The sequence below is a fragment of the Danio rerio genome, chromosome 13 (assembly GCF_052040795.2).
Source record: "Danio rerio strain M-AB ecotype USA chromosome 13, GRCz13ab, whole genome shotgun sequence".
NCBI lineage: Eukaryota > Metazoa > Chordata > Actinopteri > Cypriniformes > Danionidae > Danio > Danio rerio.
The window spans coordinates 25,560,637-25,581,338 of record NC_141033.1 but is presented as its reverse complement, the minus strand read 5'-3'; the positions used below and the strand labels follow the sequence as shown (position 1 = coordinate 25,581,338).

Here is a 20,702-nt window from a genome sequence, read left to right as displayed (position 1 = left end):
ACAATGAAGCAATATATTTTATTATTCTATGATTGATGAAAAAAACTGCCTTTTTTAAGATGGCAATTTTTACAACCATGTAAAAGTTTTTACTGTCACTTTTAATTAATTTAATTTTCATTTAATGCATTCTTGGTTAATAAGATATCTAATTTTTATAAAGACATAATATCGACCTCAAACTTACTCACTTTGCTTTGGCTTAGTCTAGCCTCATCAGAGAAGTGACCCCAAGCTATTCAGACCCCTGAGTTTTTCACATTTTTTGTGTATTTTTGTTATAAAAATGACAGAATTTTGGTAATTCCCTGAAATTAGCAGACAATTTTTTAGATTAAAAAATATGAATTATATATATATATATATATATATATATATATATATATATATATATATATATATATATATATATATATATATATATATATATATATATATATATATATATATATATATATATACACACACACACAATTGTTCTGTCTGGTTCTCGAATGTGATTGGCTTATAGCCGTGAGATATTTAAGTAAGATCAGCACCCGTACAGCCTCTTTACCCTTTGTGTATTACTCCACCCACATACAGCCAGCAACAAGCAGAGAGACACTACAGTTTGACAAATATTACTGCTGTTAGACAACATATATTAACAATACATATATATTTGGACTCTTGTCAAGGCGTGACAAGGCAAGACGTTATTTACACAAGGTAAGACAAGGTAAGACGTTATTTTTCAAGAAACACTCAGATACATCACTTGCACTGTGTATTGTTGATTTTGCATTGGATGTTTAGTGAAAAACTAGGGGGTCTGACTATTAACTGATCTAAATTTGTTGCTGAAATAAACAAACACACACAAAAAAAAAGTTTTTAGAGTTAAAGTGGTGTGATATCATCTTAGTTTAGCTTGAGGTATTAAAATAAATTAAAAATTGTAAAAAATATAAACATTTAAAAAATGACAAACACATAACCAAATTACTGAAGTTAGGATAACATAAGATTATTTATTTGTCACTAATGAAATGTACCTTGTAAAAGATTTAACATAATTTACTCAAATTAAAATGAAAAATAAAAAAGCTAAAGTTTTGATTATATTATGTGTCACATAAAATACATAATAATGAGTCTTTCATTTACTGTATATAACTTAAACCCTAGAAGTGAGCTCCTAAAAAAGACATAGTGAGCTCCTAAAAAAAAGCAACCTAATCACCTTGGGGTGTATCATGGTACGTGTCTCTAAGCAAATAAGTGTGAACAAATGTGCTATTTACTCACAGGTGTTGAGTTGATGACAACACTGCACAGGCTCTGTGCCACTGATAGCACAGCGATGGCCTGACAGCCCGCCGGCGCTACTTTACACTGCTTTACTGACTTACTGCCTCAAGGTCAATCAGAAAGTTTACACTGCAAAAACATAATCGCCATGACCTGATAGATTGCCGCCTGATGTTATATGGATGCAGCAAATCTGACAACCAATAAGCGGATGATGAAGCATCAACATTTCAGTCAATGTTGCCCGGCAACGCTGATGAAAACAGGCCACGAGGTAAAACTCAGGGGAAACAGTCTGGACAATGTTGAGACTGTTATCTTTACAAAACTAGTTGCGTCATTCCAGTATGCTGCCCATTTTCAGTCTGGCATTGTGTGACAACAAAAAACCTACGCAAAAGGAATCTGCGCCATAGAATCACTGTCAGTTGAAAAAAAAATGTCTATTTTCACCTGGTATGAACACGCATTTTGGTCATTTGGATATTTAGGGGGATATATTACTGTTTCTTTTATTCACATTCAACTACTTTCTTGATTTCTTTAAAGAAGAGTCTATGGGAGATATGGGGGTCTATGGAATGGTCACATATTCTTCAGCAGTCTGTATGTAATTTGAAGCTCCACAACTATAGAATGCTCTAAACATATAAAAGTCAGACAGATTCTGGCAGACTCATCTTTTTAAAACTGCTTGCTTGTTGTTGAGTATGTTCAAATGTGTTTTTGTATGTACTGTTTTGTATTATGTACTGTTTTGTATTGTTTACAGCTGTAACACTTTGTTATTGTAAGAAAAGCACATGATAAATAAAATGTATTATTATTAGGGGTTCAAGCATATAGCGCTGAAACCCAGTTGTAATTGTTAGAAAAGTTCAAAGTTTAAAATGTTTGTACAGACTTGAAACTTTGTAGTACCCACCCCATCTGCCACATCTCTGAGATTACAATCAGCCTGTTGGAGGCACTACAGTGGCATGTATTGTGTAATCGCTCATATCTTACCCAATCTGAACAGTGGCGTAGCGCAAAATGCGGAGGCCCCCCTGCAAGGATCACCGAAGGGGCCCCCAGATGAAGGCCAGGGGTGGGGATGAGGGTGGGGGGGGGGGTGTCAGAGCCAGAGATATAAACATATACCTATGAACGGGAGTTATCCTGGATGTTAGTATGTAATTTTTTTTTTTTTATAAAAATTTTAGTTTTTCATCTTCTCATACTGACAGAGGGAGCGATTTGTTTGTGAATGAATCTCCGTTATGAACGACTCCTTCACTCGCCGACAATAATACAAGTTTCTGACAGCGCAGCATCTCTTTGTCATATTTCTTTTGCATTGTTTGCTGATTTTATTCAACAAAACTAGCATAAGCCGAGTATTTAGTGCGAGTTGGAGCTGCTTTGCCTTATGATGAATGCAGTAAGTGACTGTTATCATCAATAACGCTAACTAGCCTATCTGTTTAGCACAAATTTCAGAACATACAAAAACATAAAAAAACTTAATCTTACCTATGAAATGTTCTGCCTTTGTGCTTTGTTTTCTTTGTTCGCTTGTTACTACACCCGTAGACATCACTCAAGTCTCGCATCTTCACGTAATAACACTGTCTTGACTTGTGCGGTTGAATGACATTTGTCCTGGGAGCACTGTACCAATGTGGCGGCGCTATTGACGCATGCTCAGGGTCCCTATGCGATATCTAGTGTATATATCTATGTCACAAATTAAGGAGCGGGGAAATGAGGCGGGGTGGAGCGACAACGCGGGGAATCCTTAACAAACTGAGGAGCGATCACAAACCGAAAGCGGCGAGAGCGTCAAAGTAGCCAGAAGTCATTCATTTTTTAACGAGAACCGGCGGCGAGAAACAGCGGCGCGTCTTCATTGGCTATGACGCGGTTCGGCGGCAAGCAATCAGAATGAAGTAGTCCACCTTGAGAGGAGTTCAGAGAACACAGTTCTGTGAACTTTGGTTCCGACCACAGTTGTTCCCAAGAGTTTGATTATTGCGGTTCCTGGATTTTCAATCATTGAAAATCGCGACGACGTGGGGCCCCGTAATCACGCGGGGCCCTTCCGCTACGCCACTGAATCTGAATCAAAGTGGCATAGTCATATACAGTACTCAAGAGTCTGAAATATCAAAAGTTTAATATTTTTTTTAAGAGTTGACATTTCCATTCTTTAACTCTTAAACACAATGAGATATCGGCACCAAACTCAGTGTGCATATGTATAAGATGTAAAAGAGTAGTGCTGCAATGTGAAAAAAAAAACAAAAAAAACATGAAAGCAGCTTTAACTGAGTGCCAAAAAAAAAACTGACATGTGTCTTTGTCCAAAGTGACACCCCAGCTACCGTGAGGTGATATTGCACTTTGTAAGTAACTGTATATTGGACAGTGTTTTGCACATCATTCTTTAGCAGAAACTAGGGCTGCATGATTAATAGATAAAATATAGCGATCTCGATTTGACTCTACACGCGATCTTAATACAGCTTTTCTACGATTCAGCCATATAATTTCAAGGTCAGGAGAGAAGCATAAAGGCAGTCACACAAGTATTCACAGCAACATTGACACCTCCAAATGGTGTTAAAAGTGTCACATACTAAATTTATAATGTATAATTCACCCAAAAAATTTCATTTCTGTCTTAATGTAATGATGTATTCGCAATGATGCAAATCACAATTGAGCTGAATACAAGCTTTTTGTTTACTACCAATGACGGCTACTTTAGTGAACAGAACCTGCATAGGCTGTGAATAACAGGTAATAAAGTTTTAAATAACGTTTAGATTGTTGCACAGAGCGATCGTTTGAGAGCCGTGTGGAAAGTAAGTGATTTGCGTGTGTGTGTTTTTTTTCTCACAGTAACGGCAGCCATGAGCTGCATTCGGCATTGAAAGTGAAAGCAATGTAGCGTACAGTCCAAAGATAAAATTACTTATTGATTTTAGTATTTGATATTTACTATTTGATTTGAGTATTTCGCATGGGTTTTACGACTCCTGGCTCCAAGAAGTCTGGATTTTCGTGACAGCTTAAATTGTCCAGGGGGACTGGAGAGATAAGCAGGGAACTTCAAAGACATTCCTGCCCAAATACACACACACACACACCCACGAGGCTGTCCCGACAGAAAGAAAATGAACTTATCAAATCCTGAACCAGCACAAAACTAAGGTGTTATGTTTTATAAACTTTGCATCTCATTTCTGACTTTTCTTACCTGTGTAACCTCTCTTATAACCTGTATGCCTGTCCCTTTTAGGCCTTTTTAAAGCATAAATAATATGAGGATGTGAAAAATCATGTTGATGTACTTTTAAACCCCCCATGTTTGGTACCGATGGGTTTCTGCTGACATTTTACAACACATGATGCATAGAGCAAGACCATAACTCGCATTGCTTTATTCTTTAATCCCCTGAATTAAATGCCTGTCCACATGCTTTGGGCGGACACTCAAATTTGCATACGAGGAGCCTCGAGACAAAGGAAGGTTCGCGCAAACTTTTGTCCTGAAATCATTGGTCAGAATGCTGAACGGGTTGTCACGTGACCCGCAGGTATAACCAGACTTCTCCCCAAACATCCCCCAGAGAAGGTCCGAACAAAGAACTCACAAAAAGGTGGCCTTCGGGCCACGCAGCTTTTCTACGCTGCATGGACTTTTTCCCGCCACGCTTTCTTTATTTTCCGGCAAAGTAAACTCAGTTTAAAGTTTGCGATCGCGTTCCTCAGAACTGTATTACAAACTCAACGCATCAAGAAGGACATCAAAGGAGTTTCATCAGGACGGAAGCATAAAGAGAGAGACCCCAGACATTCAGTCCAGGTACTTTTAGTTATGCGATTAAGCTGTGCCCCTTTTATCAAAAAGGTGTTTTTTATAATCTTGGTGGTCCTGAATGGTGTGGTGGAACTGAAAGTTTTGTCACTCTTTTATCTGAAATCTCTATTTCCTAGCTTTACTATTCCTCTTTGTTGTTACACTTCTATAGACCCGATATCTCCACGTGGTTTACCTTTGTTCTGTGTTTAATGTATGTTTGTGCGTTTGTTTGTTCGTTATGTCCGACTAGTCAATAAATTCCATTATAATCAAATGAATTGTATTGTTTGCCTCACGAGAAAATGTCACTGAAATACAGATTCCCCTGCCTAGCTATTATAAGTTGTTTAAAACTTTTGAATGATTAATCTACTTCGCAAGAAGTAGCAATTAAATTCCCTTTTCCTAAATGAATAGATCATTACCGTGTCCGCTCGGAAGAGTGGCGGCTCTGCTTGTGTTTGTTTGGTCAAGTTAACAATAAATTGATCCGGAATATTAATGATTAATAATAATCTGTTATTGTTGATAATTAATATTCATAATCTGGGTATCTGCTCGCTCGAGCGGGCAGGATCATATACAATCATATGTTTGTTTGACCAAACTGACTGAAGCTTAAGCCGGAAAATTAATAATTAAGAATAAACCGTTATTGTTGATTATTAATATTCATAAAATGAGCTAATTTCTGTTACAGCAATGTGAACTTCATTTAAATGATCATTTCGCATTTTAAAGTTATGATTTCGACAAGCATTTAATATGTTTTGTTTTTCTTTCAAAACGAACACAAAGTGTTGTGCAATAAAATAAATGTTTACTGTGCATATAACTATTTTAGCCAATATAATGTTGTCTAATAATGTTGTCAACGACAAATGACAAGCATATGTTTTGAAAACAGTAAGTCAACTTTAAGTTAACAAACAGGACATATTTGAAGTCTATTCAAGTTCACCATTCAAAGTCTATATAAAATCTATACTTTTAACTAACAGTAGAGCTACACATAGGCCCAATATTATTACTGTTGTTTTACCATATTTCTGAGAAATAACAAAAACAGCCTACTCATATTAAGTAGGCTTCTTTTACATCTACAGAATAGTGAGAAAATCAGGATCTTGATTTTAAGCACACACAAAAAAAAAAGTGATTCTCATTTTAGCCACAATTGTGCAGCCCTAGCAGAAACTATGAATTTTAATAAACCCAGAAAGCACATAAGCTGTAACATAGTTCTTAAAAAAGCATTGAAGCGGTTAACTACTTCAAGCAACTGGTCACGTTATAACTGCATAGAAATTCTGGTTTACTGGTGGCCTGAAACAAATACTAAATTTTTACAAAAAAACCCTCATTGGACTTAAATCATTTTAACTCCTATTGGTATTATTATTATCATCATCATCATCATCGTCATCGTCTTTAAATGGTTGAAGATAAATCTGGTTCACAATAACTTTTTACTATATTTTTTTATCTACATTTGTCTACTACATTTATGGAAAGTAGTGCAGTAAAAAGTGAAATATTATGCTTTGGAATATTGTCTGAAAAATAAATCTGACTTTGCACACATTACAACTCTAAACACTGAGTTAACCTCCTTAGTTGCATATTTGCATTGTCAGTATCACTGATTGGATATGCCAGCCCTTTACATACAGTATAGGTTCTAGCATTGCAAATTCATATTTTATATATTAAGTCTTATCAAGTTTTTTTTTCTTAATGTCATTTGTGAGATAAAAAAGGTAAGAATGAAACCTGTTCTCCACTTCAATAGACATTTTTGTCCTTGACATGCTGACCATGAACATTCATGCAACTTGAAAATACCGCAAATAATTAAAAACGTGAATATGAGGCACATTATAATTGTGAACATTATAATTCAGTGCATGAGAAAAACCTACTGTAACATGCCATTGCTTTTGTATTGCTATGCACGGAGCTACAATGGGCTGGATGAAAACATAGATGAGAGGTGAGTAGAGACAGAAAGTGGCACATGAATGTTTTTATAGACAGACATTTAACTAAATATATAGGGTACTGGACAAAAATAAAAGAATGACATGCAGTTTTATTTATTAAAAACAGGTCACTTTAATACTGCTAACTTACCGCTTTGCCAAAATCCATCTCAGAAAAGAATCTATACCAAGGCTCATTCTCTAAATCTACATCTTCTGGACTAATGTCCTACAGAAATATGGCAACAAGGAAAAGAAGGACAAAGAAGAGAGAAAGAGAGAGAAAGAGGAAGGTTCAGAATACACAGATAATGAGACTGAATGATGATGTTATATGAACTACCTCTGAACGTCATGATCTCAGACAGTAAGACAGACTCCAGCCAAACACAGTGAAGGAAACATGAATTGGATTTGTTTCCGGCTTGATGGCTAAGTGTGATGATAATATCAGCAATCAAAGGAGCAGGAAACAAAGCATAAAGATCTCATGATGGCAAAGTAATGATGATGGAAAATCATCCATCAGATCTAGAGTAAAATCATGTAGGTTGTATAACAACTTAACGACAAAAATAAACATTTGAATATTATAAATCCACAATTTTATACTTCTGCTAATGATGTCAATTGATTACGTTATAATAACTGTGCATTATGAATTATTCATTTACAGTTTAAACATTGACAAAAAAAAACCCTGAAATGTTTTTTAAATGAAATATTTATTTCATATGGTTAAATGATTATATTGTTGTTTTGTCAGATTTAGTTTTATGCTACTTCTTTTATTCAGCAATGTTTAAACATTATACTATTTTTATTTCTAAATAAGATTGCAAAGACTTATTTTGCATTTAATACAGTTGTTCACTGTTGTAACTGAGCTTTTAATTGTCATTCATAAGGGATTTATAAAGCATCAATAATCCTAACTTTAGATGACCTCACAAAACAGTAGGAATTTGGGTTAATAAAGCATTTATTAGCATACAGAGAAACCATTTCTATACGCCTGGAAAATAAGATGCATGCATGTTTATTTGAATAATTTATTAATTACTTACAAAGTTTACTTAATTACTTACTTCTGAATGATCTTTAAAAGAACCAACTACTAATTAACTGGTTTGTAAATATCCCAATACTTCATTTAATCATGAAAAAATGTATCATTAGCAAATTATGAAAATATAATCATTAAGCACATTATATATGTGTTTATAAGTCAGCATTTGTAGCTGTATTTATAAACTGCATTCGGTAACACTTAAGGTTAGGTCACAGTTTATGCTGTTACCTACTGGTTTATTATCTGCTTATTATTAAGCTATTAACTGTTCATTTGTAGTTATAAAGTATGATCTTATTCTGCATCCCTAATCCTACCCAAAACCTAAACCCAACTTCTATCTTGCTAACATAATAAAAAGCTAATAGGTCATTTATTAAGATAGTTAGTAAATGCTTTGTTGATACTGTGCATTGGGACCTTAACTAAAGTGTTACCCTGCATTCTGGTGTATACATTAGTCAATACTTAACAAATGATGAATTAACTATTTTTGTGTAACACTTAATAAATGATACATAGTGTGCAGTTATTATAAAGTTTGATCCAATTGTTTTTCATTGTTACAAGTGTTTAAAAACATCTTAAAATCCTCACAATCAATAAATGATTTACAGTTTAAATGAAATACACTACACCAAATTTCACCAAAAAGTAAAACACCAAGTACTATTTCTGCAAAGCTAAATTAGAGGAGAAAACACAGGGAGCACATTATATTCTGTCCTACATTGGACTTGACCCAGAGCCATTTTAATTAGTTCCCTTAACAATTAGGGAAAAAAGAAAGACCTAACACATCATCTCGCACTTTCTCTGCTTCAGTAGTTTCACTGACCAGAATCCACCATGCTTTGCTTGACTTCTACAATAAAGCTATTACAGCCGTATGTCATCAGAAAGACATTATGTAATAGCAGCAGCTCACAGAATGAGTCACGCTAACAAGACCGAATCGCTGAATGTCACAGTATCAAACCTTCCATGAAAAAGACCAGACGGCAAAGAGTCTGGGCACTACAAGTGTCACTTACTGATGCTCTTTTTATAGCTGAGAAAGGGCTCCTCCTACTGTATTCAGATACAGACACTTCAGATCATGCTACTTTATAAGGTTGCCAGTGTTAAGTTACCTACCGAGGTCACTTACATAAAAGACAAGACACTGCAGGTGAACAGGGTAAAAAAAGATACTAATTATCACCAGATTTCCCAGTTGACTGGTTACGTTAAAAATAGATTTTAAAAATGCATATTACAAGCTTTCTACAAGTTTTTGGTTATGTTTAACTATGCAAATAAGGCATTATTTAATTTAATGTGTGCTAATTTGAAACATCGAATGATGTCATGTTCAAAATTCTTGTTTCATTTTTTTGACATACAGTATCAATTTTGGGAATCTTTTTTAATAACTTCTTAATTCAGAAAATATTGGTAAGACCATAAAAGAAATATAATTAAAAAAAATTTGTATAATGTATAAATTTTGTATAAAATCAAATTATAACAAACAGGTTATGTTTATATCCCTCTTAAAAAAAATCAACCCAGGCTCCATATTGATACGTACCTCTATATACATTTCTGTACAGCGTGAAATACGTCCCAGAATGTAAGTTTTTTTTTTTTTTTTTGCAGTTTTTGTTTTCATGAATCCACCAGAGGCTGCTGTGTAAATTTTTTCAGATCTCCCACCCCGTTCCCTAAACCCAACAGATCCTGTTTTCAAAAGCAACGAAGAAAAAGAAAAGCTCTCGTGGCCACCTGTTTTTTTATCACGTTTTCAGATTTTACCACATTCTCACCCTGTAATTTAGTTGTTTATTTCATTTTTTCTTTTAGTTTTTGTTTTACCTGCTTTCTGGAACCGTTCTTTGCCAGACTTGAACCCCATCATCGCAGTCAACTAATTAAAAATATTTAAAGTATATTTTATTTATTTTAATATTTACCGGAACCTTTGTCTTCTTAATGTAAAATTAAATGCAATACATTAACAAATAAAAAACATGTTTTAACTAACTAATTTACAACTATTTAAACTTAATTGGAAATTTTTTTGTGAATAGATTTTGATATAAATTTAAAAAAAAAAAACATTTAAACAAATATAATTCAGGATCAATCAAACTAAATGAATTGAATAATGACTGTTTGTGAATCGGCAGCCATTCATTTTCACTGGACAATGTTATTTTATTTGAACAGACCCTTCTATTAACAGTTATTTACACATTTTACGACATATAAATAAGAGCTATATGATTAATATATGCTTCTTGGCATTGGTCGGGGTTAAGTCCGCATCTGATACTGCCTCGTAGCATTAATTTTAAAGACGAAATGCAGCCATATGTACTGTAGCTCTGGCTACATAATTTGCGTTCTCCAGAAATGTATACAGGGGTATGTTTTCACAATGAGCCTGTGCTGCAACCAACCTTCAAAATGTAGATACTGTATGAATTGTAAAAGTTTGGTGCATGTAAGTGCCTCTGAAGTTTTTATGTTTTTTTAAGATTTATGGCTCAGTAAAGTAGAAAAAAGGAAAAAACAGCCCATATGTACCTGATAAACACTGCAATAAATGCTTTTCTTACTTAAAGTTATTTGTCTTGTTGCTAGTCCAAATATCTAAAAATTAAATCAAAAATAATTTTCTAGACATGCTAAAAATATTAATTTGTTTTTAAGAAATAATATGCCAAAATTAAGAAAAATAATATTGTTTTTAGAATAGACGTGATTATTTAGCTTATCCCATTGGCAGGTTATTTTGCCTGATTTAAGAAAAACTCATTTAATTTTGGAATAGTATTTCTTAAAACAAGACATTATTTTTTGCTTGTCAAGAAAATACTTCTTCATTGAAGAATTTTTAAAATATTCAGATTAGAAACAAGACAAAAAATGTAAGCAAGAAAAGTACACGTTACAGTAAAGTGCAACAAATGAAAGAATTAAAACTCACATTTGGATGTTTTCATTACATTAGACTGAGAGAAAACACCAAAAGCAAAGATAAAGCTCAAAATCTCACAATAATTGCATGAAAAGCTGTGTTTTTTGCCTGCAGTGTCTAGTCTTATCAATCTCTCGCACTACAGAGAGACAGAACTGGAAGTGTTCAATCCTCGTAAGTGAATCAGACAGAAACCAGCATCAAACGTCATGCACAGATCCGCAGCTCCACTCAGAAACACAAGCATTAATAAAGAGCATCGTACCGGTCTGTCCAGCCTCAGCACTGAAGACTTTCCTGGCTCGTAGTCAAATATGCTCCTGGGTTCAGCGCGGTACTTCCTGGTGTCCACTTTCTTGTCAGGGGGCTCCCACTCACTCCTGCAGGGAGAAACAGACAGAAGAGGAGGAGGAGGAGGAGGAGGAGGAGGAGGTGAGTCGCTTGGCAACCGGCAAGGGCACGTTCCAATACACGCAGCGTATGCTTTTAAAGACACGCCGTACACCTCTGATATAAAAACACTGTAATCAATTAATACACAGTGATGAAAATATTCTACAATATTTAGACATAAATAATCAGAATGACTATTTTTCATAATTTTATTTTAATATCATTTATAAGTATACATGTTAGCAACACTTAATGACAACAGGCAGATTTTTATATATGAATAGAATTGAGATATATGTGTGTGTGTGTGTGTGTGTGCGTGTGTGTGTGTGTGTGTGTGTGTGTGTGTGTGTGTGCGCGTGTGTGTGTGTGTGTGTGTGTGTGTGCATGTGTGGATTCATAAATGTGCAGTTCAGTTTCTAGCTAAATAATTTTTCCAACCCAAGCTCATTCTGAAAACGTGTACATTTCTGGAGAGCATGAAATATGTCCCAAGAGATACGATTTTTTGCAGTTTTTGTTTTCACGAATCCACCAGAAGCCACTGTGTACGGTTTTTCAGATCTCAAATTTCTCTCACGAGTGCCAATTGCGCCTGCTCTTTTCACATAAATCCACCAGAGGCCGCTGTTGACTGACTGAATGACTGACTGACTGACTGACTAATCAACTGAACCACCCTCCTCCCCTAAACCCAACCAATAGTGTTTTCAAAAGCACCAATTGACCAGCGCCCACTTACCTAAACTCATTGCAGAAAAAGAAAAGCCCTCGGCTGATTTAACCAAGTTTTAACCTGTAACTTACTTGTTTTTTTGCTTCTTTTTTGTGTCTTACCCGCTTTCAAGAACCATTTTTTGCAAAACCATGTTGTCATGGTCAACTCCTCTCTGCGTCTCAAGTCCACAAATGTACATGGCAAGTTACTGAGCAAAGTGGAAACAGCGGGAAAGCCGTCCATACAGAGGTAAGTTGTCAGCTGGTAGTGCAAAAAGCTGCCTGAATCATACCGACCCATATTGTTTGTTTCAAAGATGAAATGCAGCCATATGTACATCTGGCTACATAATTTGTGATCTACAGAAACATATATAGGGCTACATTTTCAGAATGAGCCACTGTTGGATTTTTTATGTATGTTTGTTATGAATTATGTCAATTTAGATTTAAAATTCTGAAAGAAATAGGATTCATTCTTTGATTTTTTTTTCGGCTTAGTCCCTCTATTAATCTGAGGTCGCTACAGCAGAATGAACCGCCAACTTATCCAGCACATGTTTTACACAGCGGATGCCCTTCCAGCTGCAACCCATCACCAGGAAACATCACACACACACATACACTACGGTCAATTTTAGCATACCCAATTCACCATTACCACATGTCTTTGGACTGTGGGGGAAACCGGAGCACCCAGAAACCCAAGCTAACAAGCGGAGAACACGTAAACTCCACACAGTAATGTAAACTGACACAGCTGAGGCTCAAACCAGAGACCTTCTTGCTGTGAGGCGAACGTGCTACCCACTGCGTCGCCAGAAATAGGATTAATTTTTAATTAAATTATTAACTTTTAATTCTTAAGTATTTATAAATATTTTTAGTATTAACAGTATTTATATCATATTTTTCTCATGATTATGTTGAATCTGTATCAGTTTTTTATTATGTCTTTTTTCAGTATGATAAAACATGCTAATCTCTTTTTATAATTTTGAAATCTGATAACTTTTTTCAATAATCTCAAACATTTTAGGTTTCACTTTACTCTATAAATCTTAATAGTATTTTCTCAGATACAAGGCAAAGCCGCCGTGTGGTAATAAATTCTCTGCTGGTGAACACTGATGACTAAAATAAACAGGTAACATCTATATATAAGCCATTGTGAATTTTAACAGCAAACAGTAAAATCTGTAAGCCCGCACATGCTTGTCAGAGCAGGATGACAAATGGTGAAATACTTCCAATATTAAAGACTTGAAGAAATGTCATCATGTCTATGTTGAGCAACACCAGCACTGTGCAAGAACTCACACTCTCATATGAAAGCTCCAGAACAGCACTCAATAAATGTGCTGGAATCATCTTCATAAATCATGAGTTTTGTTTGCTAACCTCTGAGGTTTGAGTGAAGATGTTCGTGTTGGCACAGGCTGCTGTCCTCTGGAGCTCCCCATGTCCACAGCACTCCTGGAGCGAGGAACTGTCCGAACTTTAAAATAACAGAAATTAGAACTACACAAACACTTCTTCACTTTATATAAAAACATGTATTCTGCTCTATTTTCCAGAAAATAATTTCCAAGGGGTAATTTGAGTTTGCATTTTAAAGAGAAAGAAGTTGTTCAAGTCACCTCATTTCATTCATATATAATGTGAAATAGGTGAACAAAATCTTTACCTTTACATACATTCTAAACATATTTTTACTCAAATATTTCAAGTCCTCAAAACATAAAAAATAGGGTTGAACATATAGTATTAATACGCAAAAACAAGACTAAATTTTTTACTTGTCTATCCAATATACTTGTTTATTCAAAATACTTGTCTAAATAAATGTGTATTCATATCAATACTTGTCTACTTGTGCTACATTTCAATACGAACGTGTATCCAATTTTTTTGTCTATTCAAAATTGTGAAAGAATCTCTCATCAAAGAATGATCTTTATTTTAAACAAAACAAACAAATCATCATTGTTAGTTTATTCAGAATCATGGCGATTTACATTTTGGGTGATTAAAAGCAGCTTCTGGAAAATACAGTAGCCTATGTGTTGTTTTTTACTTACCATCCTCACCACCATATGAAGGTCTATCATCTGGAAAAGGAAGAAAAGACTTGTTACACTAAATAATTGATAATAATAATGAAAAAGACAACACATGACAACATGTTTATAAAATATTTGGAAAACATGGAACTTACAGTATTGCATTCATATCAAACACATTCCTAAGCAGTTTGTTGCGTGTGCCCTATATGAGTTTCTCCGAAAGGTTTTCAAAACATCTAACACTGAGTAAGTTTAAATTAAAGGGATTCGTGCGATAGAAATAATTATCAGGTAAACAACAGATCCACGACAAGGCCTCTTTATTTCCTCACACCAGCAGATGGCGCTACAAACCAGCGGTGTGTTTTTGTCATGCTGGAACATTCTGTTAGCCGTTCTAGCAAATACTACTACTACTACTACTACTACTACTACTACTACTACTAATAATAATAATAATAATAATAATAATAATAATAATAATAATAATAATAATTTTCATCATACTTTCACAGTTGATTTATTAAATTATGATTGTAAATATTTTGTATTACAAACTTTCTAAAATAATCTGATAAATATGCAAATAAAGCGCAACATGTTCTTATTTCTAGCACAGAAATACATATTTACATATTTTAGTCAAATGTTTTACAAAGGGAATTTGGGGAATTGATTGTTTATCATTCCATAGTTTAAAAACAATACTCCAAATGAATAAATTAATAAGTAAATATATATATTATTATATATTGTTGAACAAAATGTGTTTTTTAATTATTATGTTTATGCACATATCCCTTTCTAATAACCTTCAGGATACATCTATGAATGCAACTGTGAAGTCTGGTGTTTGTAAGATCTACTGAAGTGGAAAAATATGGAGTGAAGTAGCGGGGGAAAAAAACTCAATTTGACAAAACAGCCTTCAAACATACATTGTAACTGACATTAACAGACATTGATAATGTGCAACAAACATAACACTTAAAAGTTTATTTTAAATGTTGTTATCACATTAGACAGAAAAATAAAGCACTTTATTAAAAGTCAGCTGTCTTTTACTTTACAGTTTTACTCAGTGGCACAGTTTACATTTGCACAACAGTTATTGCATTTCTCAAAACAATTAGTCATCTGTGCACATCGTAGTAGCAGTTTCTCATTCCTTCCAATAAATTGCAAATGCTTTTGGACATGCATCAATTGCTTTTATACAACTAACTGCTGTTTTATAAAATTATTATTTGCTTATGTCATGCTAGTCAAAATTAACTACACATGTGAATGCTGAATAGTTATTCCAAATTACCCGAATAGTCCTAATTTCATTACTTTAGTCATTACATACAAAAATGTTAAACTAGTTGTCAAAATCTGTCAAGCTAATTTTATAACAAATTTAAATATTTTTTTCCTGAAAATGTCTTCTATATTGAACAATTTCATGAATGATTTACAGACCTATGTATGTATAGGTTCAGTTCCAATACTGCAATATTGTATACAGTTGTGCAAAGCTCTATCCAAAGCAAGTTTATGTTTGTTGTAAATAAGGGTGTATTTATTATTTTGCACAACGCTGTGCATAAATTAGAATTGCAAAGAGCATATGCAGTAAAAATGTGAAACATACATATTCAGTGTCTTGTACTCAGATACCTTACTAAATGCAGTGATGTCTAACTTCACTGTAGTTTTTAAAAGGCTGTGCAAATAGTATATAGTGCTGTCTTGAGCATTTTCAGGAAGTGTCACCAAAATCTGACTTTTTTGCATTGGAAAAACTTACAGGGTAAACTATCATAATGAAAACATGACAAAGCCATTTGACTATCTTGTTCATAATGGTGTCAGGACTTTTCATCTTGATGGCACTGAATACTTGCTTTTGAGGAATGAGCTCTCCATTTTGAGCAAGTGACATGCTGTTGCGGGTTTTCAACTATAGGTTTTGCAGTTTCTACTAATAGTTTTGAGAAATTAATTAACTGTTGCGCAAATGTAAATAGTGTTGTCAAAAATGCACTAAAGCGACTAAGAAAAACTGTAAATGACAAGATGTTTTCACCACATTAGGCATTTTAATGGCGATTACTCAGTAAATACAGGCTGAATTGAATACTTTAGAGCAGCTCATGTCTAATTTTGCATTCTTCAGAATCCATTAGGTTTGTTGTGGCTTCTTTAATAATTTAGATTAGCGGTTCTCTAAAAGCACAGCTATGAAACACATCACAGGAAGCTCTTAAAATGAAAGTGATCAATCTATGAGATTTAAACACATGGTGTGGAAAGTGTGGTGAAAATAGCTCTATAACCACAGCTCACCTTGAGTGATGCTACTTTAGTACAATCAATTCGCTGACACTGTATAAATCAGCTGCTATTGAATATTGGGATTTGTGAAGGAATGGACGGAAGATTGAGGTAAATTCATCATCACAAGGCTAAAATTGATCAATTTTTAAGTAACTGCAAAAGTCATAAATGTTTTTTAATGAATATGTTTATCCAGCAAGAACTTATTAAATCTATTAAAGGTGACATTAACGCCATTTGTAATGTTATGGATGGATGGATGGATGGATGGATGGATGGATGGATGGATGGATGGATGGATGGATGGATGGATGGATGGATGGATGGATGGATGGATGGATGGATAAATGAAGATAAAGATAGATAGACAGACAGATCGACAGACCGACCGGCAGACCGACAGACAGAAAGATGGACGGATGGATAGATGGACAGACGGATACATGATACATGGAGATACAGACAGACAGACAGACAGACAGACAGACAGATAGATAGATAGATAGATGGATGGATGGATGGATGGATGGATGGATGGATGGATGGATGGATGGATGGATGGATGGATGGATAAATGAAGATAAAGATAGATAGACAGATAGATCGACAGACCGACCGGCAGACCGACAGACAGACAGATGGACGGATGGATAGACGGACAGACGGATACATGATACATGGAGATACAGACAGACAGAGAGACAGACAGACAGACAGACAGACAGACAGACAGACAGACAGACAGACAGACAGACAGACAGACAGACAGACAGGTAGGTAGATAGATAGATAGATAGATAGATAGATAGATAGATAGATAGATAGATAGATAGATAGATAGATAGATAGATAGATAGATAGATAGATAGATAGATAGATAGATAGATAGATAGATAGATAGATAGATAGATAGATAGATAGATAGATAGATAGATAGATAGGTAGATAGCATGATAGACTGATAGATTGATTCTCAAATCAAATATATTATATTTCTATAAAAGATATAATCATCAACAAAAATAAAATTGGTTTGTTATTAAAGATCAGCTAATAACTATTTCTAATATACCTCTGCTTCTCAGGGGCCTGTCATTGGTCTCTGGGAATATGTAGGTGGGACGATATGGATTTTCTTCAACAGGCTCTGAATTTAAGGTGGATGAAAGACAAAACACACTGACAAAGATGAATACACACATATATACATGACTGAGATATGATCGGGACATATTCACACACAATACAATGAAAACTGTTAAATGCATGTCATTCCCACAGAGCATCTTTACCTGGGACTTTGTGAATCTGTTTGAACATGTTTCTGTACCAGTCCTTCGAGAGCTCAGTGTTCTAGAAGAAGAAATGGTGGTTTATTTATAGTGGCCTACACAAATATTTGTACCCTTGGTAAATCTGAGCCTAAACATTCTGGTCTCATTGTAAGAACAAACAATTGCAAACCCAGCACAAATTTAACAAAAATACTGGCACCCCTACAAATAACATTGCTAAACATTTTTAATAGTGCTGTCAAAAGATTAATCAAGATTAATTGTATCCTAAATTAAACTGTTTGAGGAAACACATAAGCCAATCTTACTTGTACTGTAAAAACGATCCATGTTTTCCTATTATATTCCATATCCATATCCAAGCTTGCATACTTTGTGATTCACAAGTTACGGTTGTGAATTGCATTACGACTACAACTACTATAACCATTACAGCTGGAGAACTACAGAAGTTAGTTGGATCTAAAAGTTAAAAAGTCTCCAAAACTACAAATTCGACATCAGCATCTTGAGCACTAGAAGCGGGTGTTTCTTACCCGTACTGGGACTCTGGGTGGCTGGACGGCTGGACGTTCAGACAGTCTCATTGTTTTTCCCTCCATGTCTGCTGGAGTCTCAGATGAAGGTCTGTTCTGGATGATGGCAGGACCTTGATACAGGCCACTGCCCTGCTCTGCCACAGCTTCTGAAACTCATAAGCACAAACACTGGGAATAAACCACGAAAACACATCATGAGATATACAATGGCCACATTAACTTCAAAGGTATCATGGAAGAAATAAAAACTGCTTTTAATAGACTCACTTGCTGGTTACTCTTATTTTCCAGCAACACGTAAAAATGTATTTACCTATAGATGAAACCATGGGCCTCGGTGATCCATAAAATGCAAGTAAATGGCTACAGGCACTTGCAGACTCAAAAAACAGCAAACACTGTACTGTAAATGCACAACTAAATTAAAACCAGTGACTTCTTGATTTCAGCATTGCATCATTTACAGGCATTTTCATTAAAATATTTCAGTATAATAAAAAAAACAATTCAATTCAATTGCAGCTTATTGTAGATGAAGGTCTAAAAACTGAAACTTGCTTCAGTCCAGTTTTCACAGTTGAAGTTCAGTTTAGTTCAGTTCAGTGTAACTTAAATGCTACTGCTGAAAGCCAAAACACTGAAGAGCAAATCCAACAGTATATATTTCAGTATATATTGTAGACCTGTGCAAGTTGTTATTTCTTGAATTATTTAATCAAAATTACTTCCCTTACCACTTCGCCACCTTAGAATTGTAAGGTTCTATCTGACATTCTTGTCAAAATTGAATTATTCATATTCTTATTAAATGACAACTTATTTACTTTATGTGATGTTTTTGTACAAGTTGTTTACATTTCATTTATTCATTCATTTTCTTATCGGCTTAGGCCCTTTATTAATCTGGGGTTGCAGTTCACAGCGGAATGAACTGCCAACTAATCCAGCATATGTTGTACGCAGCGGATGCCCTTCCAGCTGCCACTCATCTCTGGGAAACATCCATACACACTAATTCAAACTTATACACTATGGACAATTTAGCCTACCCAATTCACCTGTACCGAATGTCTTTGGACTTGTGGGGGAAACCAGAGGACCCGGAAGAAACCCACACAAACGCAGGGAGAACATGTAAACTCCACACAGAAACACCAACTGACTCAGCCGAGGCTCGAACCAGCGACCTTCTAATATATATACTTATATTAAGTATGAAATGTTTTAATTTGTGTATAATCAGTGAAACTTTTTCAGTGTTTATAAAACTTTGTCAAACAACTCATTTGCGAATTGTCTGTTTTCTTTTAAAGTCTTTAAATTTGATATTAAGCTTTGAAGGGCAAATAATGAATTTGATTCATGGGGTCTTAATTACAACAATAAATATTACCATATTAATTACATAGAATTAACATCTGCACTGGACAAAATATTTAGCACAACCTTACACTGTATGCTTAATTTGATCAAGAAAAAAATCTTCATCCTGAAACATTACATCAATGTTATGGAAAGCAAAAATGTAACTTTCTCAATCATCAACATTTTGTTACAACACCAATTTATTTATTTATGTGTATTGAATTAATAAGCAGACTGATTTTCTGTATTTTTTTTAAAGTAATGCTTCAATTAATGATCTACCAGACAGAACCTTATTATTCCAAGTGGAAAATTACTTTCTTGAATTAGAAGCTTCTATCTGCATTTGCCCTGTTTTTATTTTTACCCCAATTTGCAAATTGAAGAGAACTTCGATCCTTTACATTAAGAATATATTCAAGCTCTCTGTCATGTTAATGTATGAAAGAGAACTGTTACACACATATTGTTTGCTATATAAAATGCAAAACTTCAAAGCTCAATATCTCAAAATCATTTAGAAAACTAGTAGAACCTTATAATTCCAATGCAACAAATTGTATCAACATATCTTCCCTGATTCTTTTTTATTGACAGTGGACAGGACAACCTGTCAGTCACATGAGACTCGCAAATAACCACAATCTTACCATCTAATCAATTTCTAATGGACAACGTTAAGTTCCATCTTACCACACAAAAAAAATGTTTCATAGCAGCTTTGATAACACCTACAGAGATCTTGTCCATCAAATCACAGATGCCATTGACTTAACTCAAATATAGCTGGAAAAAAATGATCAAATGCATTTAGTTGTGTATCATGATTTGATACTTTACTTC

General features: G+C 34.5%; 1 protein-coding gene and 1 long non-coding RNA gene across 51 annotated transcripts in view; one reads left to right on the top strand and one right to left on the bottom strand.

Annotated features, from left to right (window-relative positions):
- Window positions 1–20,702, bottom strand: part of sorbs1 (sorbin and SH3 domain containing 1) — a 91,565-nt gene that overhangs the window by 38,392 nt on the left and 32,471 nt on the right. For 13 of the 50 annotated variants that reach the window (XM_087279206.1, XM_087279214.1, XM_087279219.1 and 10 more), the window contains exons 7-13: window positions 18,492–18,646; window positions 17,953–18,013; window positions 17,733–17,807; window positions 14,354–14,383; window positions 13,674–13,770; window positions 11,428–11,542; window positions 7,277–7,354 (exon numbers count right to left, since the gene is read on the bottom strand). In XM_087279206.1, coding sequence (XP_087135332.1) covers window positions 7,277–7,354; window positions 11,428–11,542; window positions 13,674–13,770; window positions 14,354–14,383; window positions 17,733–17,807; window positions 17,953–18,013; window positions 18,492–18,646 — 611 coding nt within the window. The remainder of the gene's footprint in view (window positions 1–7,276; window positions 7,355–11,427; window positions 11,543–13,673; window positions 13,771–14,353; window positions 14,384–17,732; window positions 17,808–17,952; window positions 18,014–18,491; window positions 18,647–20,702) is intronic. The other 37 variants (XM_087279208.1, XM_087279256.1, XM_087279213.1 and 34 more) reach the window with 5 other exon arrangements.
- Window positions 1–20,702, top strand: part of LOC147841059 (uncharacterized) — a 141,413-nt gene that overhangs the window by 99,397 nt on the left and 21,314 nt on the right. The gene's annotated exons all lie outside the window — the stretch shown is intronic.